The sequence below is a fragment of the Montipora capricornis genome, chromosome 10, assembly GCF_036669925.1.
Source record: "Montipora capricornis isolate CH-2021 chromosome 10, ASM3666992v2, whole genome shotgun sequence".
Lineage (NCBI taxonomy): Eukaryota > Metazoa > Cnidaria > Anthozoa > Scleractinia > Acroporidae > Montipora > Montipora capricornis.
The window spans coordinates 26,273,388-26,280,887 of NC_090892.1; the positions used below are offsets into that span (position 1 = coordinate 26,273,388).

At 38.5% G+C, this 7,500-nt stretch overlaps 1 protein-coding gene across 7 annotated transcripts in view; it reads left to right on the forward strand.

The window, feature by feature from the left end:
* LOC138019514 (adhesion G-protein coupled receptor D1-like) overlaps nucleotides 1-7,500 on the forward strand; it is a 71,906-nt gene that overhangs the window by 37,993 nt on the left and 26,413 nt on the right. For 5 of the 7 annotated variants that reach the window (XM_068866333.1, XM_068866331.1, XM_068866332.1 and 2 more), the window contains 4 exons: nucleotides 3,443-3,661; nucleotides 5,223-5,387; nucleotides 6,715-6,803; nucleotides 7,072-7,116. In XM_068866333.1, coding sequence (XP_068722434.1) covers nucleotides 3,443-3,661; nucleotides 5,223-5,387; nucleotides 6,715-6,803; nucleotides 7,072-7,116 — 518 coding nt within the window. The remainder of the gene's footprint in view (nucleotides 1-3,442; nucleotides 3,662-5,222; nucleotides 5,388-6,714; nucleotides 6,804-7,071; nucleotides 7,117-7,500) is intronic. The other 2 variants (XM_068866334.1, XM_068866335.1) reach the window with 1 other exon arrangement.

A 7,500-nucleotide genomic window follows, 5' to 3' on the forward strand; every position in this document is an offset into this window, starting at 1 on the left:
GCAAAAGTTGTAAATTTTCCATTTTTTGCTGAACTGAATTTATTCCTTTTTTTCTAAATTTTGTTAAATTTGTCATTGCCCTTTACTTTTAGAAATTTTCGCTAAAATTGCTCAAATGTAGCGCAATTTTGTGAAATTTGTAATTTTTGTACCTGCGCACATTTCTGGACCGACCTCTCACTGTGGCAATACATGATATTGGAATCTCCTGGTTAATTGAATTTGTAAGTCATTTACGTAGTCTGACTAATATAAAATTACTTATGTAATAAACTTGTTACTGGGTTGCCAAACCCAGTCAGAATCTGCGTTTCATTTGTTGGTTTTATTTTTTTTCGTTTTTTTTTCCGTGTCGGTAAAAGTCTTGCGTGTCACTCCCCTGCTAAGTGGTGTCTTTGAGCATAAAGCCTTCTACGCGTATTTTCTTAGGATCAAGAGGGTAGTAGGAAATGATTAACTTAACCGGCAATGGCGTCGAAAGTCATGTAACGCGAATGGCGTTTTAGTGGATCTTTAAACAAAATATACCCTTATGGAGCTCAATAATGGAAAGTCAGTTGGATAAACAAGGCAGGCGGTGAAAAACAAATACCTGGAATCTTAAAAGGGACGAGTAATGGACTTCGACAACAATCTGTCGCCCGTCGAGCCGTAATTAAAGTGAGCTGTAGTTCTAAGATTGTACAAGTGTGGTGTTTTGTACAACACTGAAAGCAAATGGAAAATTCTATAGTAACTTATGGGTTTAACAAAGACAGAGAAGGAATTGAAAAACCTTGGATCTGTGATCTCTGTTGTCTCGCTTATTTATATTTGTTTGTAATCAATTCTGCACAGTCTTTTGGTGACAATTGGAAATTTCACTAAGTCTTTGCTTGATAATTCAAGTAAAGGTTTTTCAGTAAAGGGTTTGATGCTGAACACTGGTGCGAAATTTATTTAGTTGCGTTTTTGACACGGAGTGTAATTTGACACGATTGAGTTGCTTGTCTTCACGCACGTAATGAGATAGGAAGGGTTTTTTGCCTCTTATAGCAAATATGTTGTTTGTTTCAAAAAATATTTCGCTGAAAAAGGTGGCCTTTATGAATTAATCATGTTGCGTAATATGCGAGCTTAACTGAATAGTTTTTATGGCAATAGTAAAGCATTTGTGTCAAAATAAGGTAAGCGTCTTTCTGTTGTGTTAACTTAATTAAATATAAATATACCATGCGGCGTAAACTTGATTTCCACTCTCAAAATTACCTACTTTTTGCGTAGAATAAGCTTTTAGAATGATGTTCTTGTCTTCTGTGGTGATACTTGACGATTCGGGAACATTTTTTGAAAAAATATTCATAACGGGTCACACGCCCAACTTGATCGCCCGAACTTCCCCCATTATGCATAACATCCACTTGGCCTTTTGACATCCCATTGAAAAAAACTCGTAAAATATTCGTGGACCGGTCGATTTCTCTGAAAAAATTGAAAGGATGAATGCTAACGAATATAGAAAGATTTTCACAATAACTAAAAATTCCTGTGTTAAGCATTACAATTCGACGAAGAGGTAAATGCGACTAAATTTGTTGCGTGCGTTGCTATTTTTGTGATTTGACTGTTGTGCAAATTTTGACAGATAATATTAAATTATGAAAAAATATCTACGGATAGATCGTTAAAAAATCTTTATTTTTAGCGGTTATATGAACATAGAAGATGCAACACTTGACGAGAAATAATATTTTTGCTAATGCAATGCATTTGAAAGAAGGAAAATTTCGCGGGAATCGCGGTGAAAATGAGTTAACAAATTTGCATACGTGCGTTGAAATGTGATACGCGAGGAGACAGGAATTTTATTTCTCTGACAAATGATTTTGTCGTTGTAGTGTAAGATGAATTTTATTTGGGAAGCCAACAATATTTCTTTAACTTCCTGGTTAATCCAATTTCTTGCTACGACTTGCTAGTGCGAAGATTGTTTACATGAAACTCACGCTCTTTGAAAATTTTGAAATTACATCAGTTGCGTGACAATATATCCCTTTACTCTAACCCGAAAACATTCAGATAGTAACAAACTTCATGTTTATGAACCATTTCTTCTGCTTTTGTGCTTGTCAGCATTATGATTTGCGATAATTCGTAAGTCTGTTTTTGTATGTCATGGATGTTCAGATTTTCAATTACATGGCCGCTCAACCTCGCGATTGTGTAAATAGTTCACCCTGACGTCAAAATAGATACGTCCTCAGAAACCCGACAAAGAGGGCTTCCTGACCCAACAGATGAAATGTAAATATTCAGTTAAATATTACAACAAAATTAAAAAACCAAAGACGTTGTTTTACTCTGAAAGCGACGAATGATTAACATGCTTTCCCGTAGTTCATTTAATTGACACAAGGTGATCACGTGCACCTTTATGGTTGCCTAGCACGTGATCAATTTCTTTCTTTTGACAAAACATCATAAAAGTCAGAGACTGCAGAAATCTTCGTCTTTTTACAATCGATTGTCATTAATCTTTCGATGAGAATTCGATTCAGAGCTATATATAAAAACTATGTTATTTTTTTTCTTTATCTGAGAGGAAACAAGTGAATTTTACTCAAGAGCGTGTTTTAAACTGAATTTATTACCAAAGCTTAAAAAACTAAAAGACCTCAAAATGGGACAGGACATTAAAAATAATTAAAGGTGTGAACGTGTGAGCCAAAGCGCCTCTGCTGGAGCGACATGTGGGTGACCCTCATGATCTTAATGACCCCCCACTTAAAAAAAAATAACTGGAACCCTGCAGTTCAATACCACCCAAATCAGTGCCTTCTGTTTTTGTGTAACACGTACCACAGGCAACCCAGTGTACGTTTTTATGGAGCGTCTTGTTCCAGAAACAGTGGGTCACTCGCTCAAGAAGTGACTAACAAGCCGCTGACCGCCCGGTTAATACATCTGAACATTAGAAATTTTGGGAGATTTTTTTGGTCAGAGTGAATCGAAGGAAGACTCGTATTTTTCAAGTCTTAAATTTAGCCCCGTCAACACTCCGTTATCCTGCATCCAGATGGCTGACATTCTCAGAAGCATTATTCACTCATCAAATAGAGTGTGCTGTTTTTTAAATAGGAAACTTTAAACATCTGTGAGGCACAGTGATTTGAGGATATTAGAAATGCTGTCTCCAACCGATTTCAGGGGTGCAAGGCATGCGCAGTGGTGAGAGCACTCGCCTCCAACGAATGTGGCCCGGGTTCGATTCCCAGACTCGGCATCATATGTGGCTTGAGTTTGTTGGTTCTCTACCCCTCATCTAACCCTAACCCTTAATTTCAGTTTACAGTGTCCCCAGCTAGTGCTCCAGCGGTAGAACGACTAGACACTTAAAGTTTCTTTCCTTTCCTTTCCTTTCCTTACTGAATATACTAATTCAACTTGATCTTCTTTGTCACAGCTAACTGCAGTAGACATGATAACGCCACAATTGAGATGGACACACTTATACCACTTCAAAGAAGCGTTTCGTGGAACTGTACAATACGGTCTATTCAAGTCTATCTCAGTTGCAAAGGATTCGACAAAGCGAACGAAACACTAAAAAAAATTAAAACAACAGGAATGTGCTGTGAATTTTACACCAGAAACGCCAATAGAACATTAACGAGGGGGTCAGGTATTTCAATGGAAAATTTGTTCAAATTCTGTCTATCCTCAGTTGTCACACCTATTTGCTCTTTACATTGTTGTTTAAGGCCCCGTCCACACGCAACTTTTTCTTTCCGGATTCAAAAATATTTCTATCCACGCGTAGCGTATTCAATTCCAATTTGCCCCTCCACAAGTATCCCAAACATATCCGGATTCACTCTAGTGCTCAGGACTCCTCAAGGAAACAGAGGTAACAGAGCATGCGCCATGAAGCCCTCGGCAGCCATCTTGAGAATTTATTTCACGGAAAGGAACTGGGCTCGATCTTGTTAGGTCATCCGGACAAAAAATATCGGGATTTGGCGTCCACGTGGTTCCGGATTCATATCGGATTTAAAATTATCTACTCTGGAGAGCGTATTCAAAAACTTCCGGATTCGCCAGTGAATTGGCCGGATACGTGTGGACGGAAGGCGTATCCGGAAAGAAAAAGTTGAGGATTCAAAAATATCCGGATACGTGTGGACGGGGCCTAAGGTTAGAAACCTTTTTGACTATGTGTGAGGTTGCGTTCTTTTGCAATAATGTCGTCTCAAATACTGGCTTCTGATTGGCTCCAAAACTGTCACAATAGCGTCGCGCGTAAATGGGTTCTTGCAGATCAATATTTTACTGACTTCTGTGAATGAAGAGGAGGCTTTGCAACGTGCTCTTAAAGTCATAATTTCCATTTCATTTGCACCGTCCAAGAAACCTGTATCCAAGTTTCTTTTCATTCTATTTCATTTTGAGGTGAAAAATGAATGAAAATGACGTGTGTAGGGCCCGACAGGTTAACGTGAGTCGGTCCGGAAAAAGACGTCCACCCCTGAACCTGTGTCAAAAATATATTGTGAGGATAAGTGCGCTATTTTTTCCCAAAAAAAGTGCCGGCATTGAACTCCGTGAAAGTGAGTTTTATTATCCGGATGAACTTCGTGATAATGAACTCTAACAAGTAAACATTCTTTTTCAAATGAAGGCATAAAAAAATTTCACCGCAGTCGAGGAAAGATTCGAGGAAAACACAGTGGAGAAAACAAAATACAATGTTAATATTTTTAAGGTTTCTGGGGGGGAGTTGGAGAAACCAAAAAAGTCAAAAACGTATCTTCTTCTCAAGTGCGCTGTTTTTGCAAAAAAGAGGTCGATAATATGAGTTTGGAGATACGAGAGGAAGCCCGCTGCGAGTGGTCCGTACGTTGTGACCTCGAGTCAAATGTTTTCCTGTCCACCCCTCCCACTCAGTCAATAAGAAGATAATATTTATTTTCTTTCAGCTGGCCGTCATTAAAAAGCCTTAATGCCTCAAAATTGAGTTTAGTTAATATTGGTTGATGCAATCCAATGTTGTTTAGAGCTCAATCTGGACTGAGTGGTAGAAAATCGTACCTCTAAGCTGTAGTAATTGACAGTATTCAGAAAAACTGACTTGGAAGGTGGAATAGGAAGATGGTTAGAAGCCAGCATTTATGGCAGGAATTTGCTAAAGCGCGAATCATCCCGTTTGCCTCACATTTATTAAGATATTATTTGTTTTTTTGCAGCATCCTGCTTGCTGAGGAGATTCGGTCAAATTCGAACGTGGTACTGCGAATGGCAGCGGGCTTATCTTCGCATCTCACATCCACTGAAAGTACAGGTTCACTGGCAAGCATTATATTCCTACTGCCGTACACCAATGAACAGAACAAATCCTAGAAACTGCTCCGGTACGTTAAACCCATTTCTTTTTTCCTTTAAAGATTATGGAAGCTCTCTGTTAGATCGGCAAACGTGTAGGATACACTCTCCCCCGAAGAAGGCGTGTTTCGGGTCCCATTTTAAAGTGCCCCTGTGACCAAAAAATCACTAACACAAAGTGACCCACGTTTTAAGCCTTGATTTCAAAAAGACACCTCTTTATTTTAACTGTAATTTTCCTATTTAATGGTCCGCCATTACTAACATTATGTTCTTGAGAGAGCTGGATCGAGGAGAAAATGACGTCAAAGGCTCACTAGTTTAAGAATGCAATAGGTGTGTACGCCGCAGGGGGTTTTGAGCTTTCAGACTTTTAAACTCAGGCTTTGCATACATAATAAGCTGCGTTCACACGCTGAAATTTTAAGCTAGTGAGCCTCTGACGTCACTTTTCCCTCGATCCAACCGTCTGAGGTCCAATCGGTCAGTTTTGAACGTGAGTAATGGCGAACCGTGAAATCCAAAACTTACACTCAAAGTAAACGGCCTTTGGATAAAAATCAAAGCTCAAAATTTTGCCAGTCAGGTGTTAAGCAAACACACTTTCAAAATCTGAAGGAAAAAAGGAAGTGGTTTTTTTGATCACAGGGGCACTTTAAGGTGTGCCGTAAAATTAGAAGAACATTGTATACTTCGTCTCGCACGGCAGAGATATTTACCAATTATTCTACGAGGGCGCGCTGGATATGAAGTTGTAGATAACCAACGAGGCTCGTAGCGCCGAGTTGGTTATAGTTATTTTATATCCAGCAAGCCCGAGTAGAATAATTGTTTTATTAAAAACTCCAGGATCAACAAATCTTTCATGCTGATTTCATTCCGGTCCAAAAAGGCTTTTTTTCGGCCATTTTTTTCCGAGAGGTGCAAAAGATGTTATGCTGACTGCTGACGCGTTCCTTGACCATATTAGGTATCGCAAGTAGATGAACTGATAGCCTGTGTCCGGCGAGCCAATGAAAAAGCTGGAAATATGATATATATAGTTCAGTTTTTAATAAATGCACATATCCGCAAGAGCCAAAGCTTTTCAATTTATAATGTCAAGAGTTACCTTCAATAATGATTTAATGAGGGATTAGCCAGCCAATTCAAAGGACACGTAAAAATTTCAAAGAAACCGCCGTTAAAGAGATTTCTAGGAAGAGATTTGAACCAGATTTTAGAAAAAATTAAGAAGGTCGAAAGAATCCTAGGAAGAAAAACGCTTGAAGCTGAAACCAAATATTCCGTTACAATACTAAGGCTTGTCGTAGCATTTAAAAGGACTCAGACTTGTTACAATTGTTATTTTTGCAGCTGTCGTCAATTCTACTATGTTAACACCAACAGACGCTCATCCTACAACAGAAAATGTTTCCTCAAAATCCATTTCACTGCAGTTACTAGTATGTACCAGACTTAAAGAAATTATATTGTAATAGGAAAATTGCTAAAACGTCAAAGGAATTTTTAACAAGATTACATAAAAACTTGGATTTCCTACAAGAGATTTACCGAGGTACCAATAAATCTAACTAATTTCCAATATACTTTTTCCCTTCGAGCCTGACCTCATCTAAATTTAGGTTGCTTCTGACTGAGTGATAAATGACGAATAGGCATGACATGTTTGTAGCTGATGTGCCTATTTCGAACTATTTTATTGTATACTAGGAGGGGATTAAGCATGTCAATCAGTTCAACTGCACTGTTTCGTCGGTAAGTCATGTATAGTGTAATAATTTGTACTCTCACTGTGTTTTAGCAACATTTGAATGACATACCCTCCCACGATTGCTTTAGCTCAATGGTAGAGCATCCGAAATGCTACTCGGTATAATTTCGACGCCACTTGGAAGCACTCGGTCTTTTTTCCGTTAATGAGCTCGTGGTATAACCGAAAAATGAAATGTCATAAACTCTTGCAGTTTAGCACTATTCTCGGCTATGCGCTAGGGAAGGCGCATAAACAAGACAAAATATCTAAAGCCTTTTACTCCCATTCTTAGCGACCTAGGCGGCAAAATATGAGACGCAACTTCGTGCTGAAATCATGTGCGTGAAACTTTATTACACAGGCAAGAAAAGTTAAGGTCATTTTTC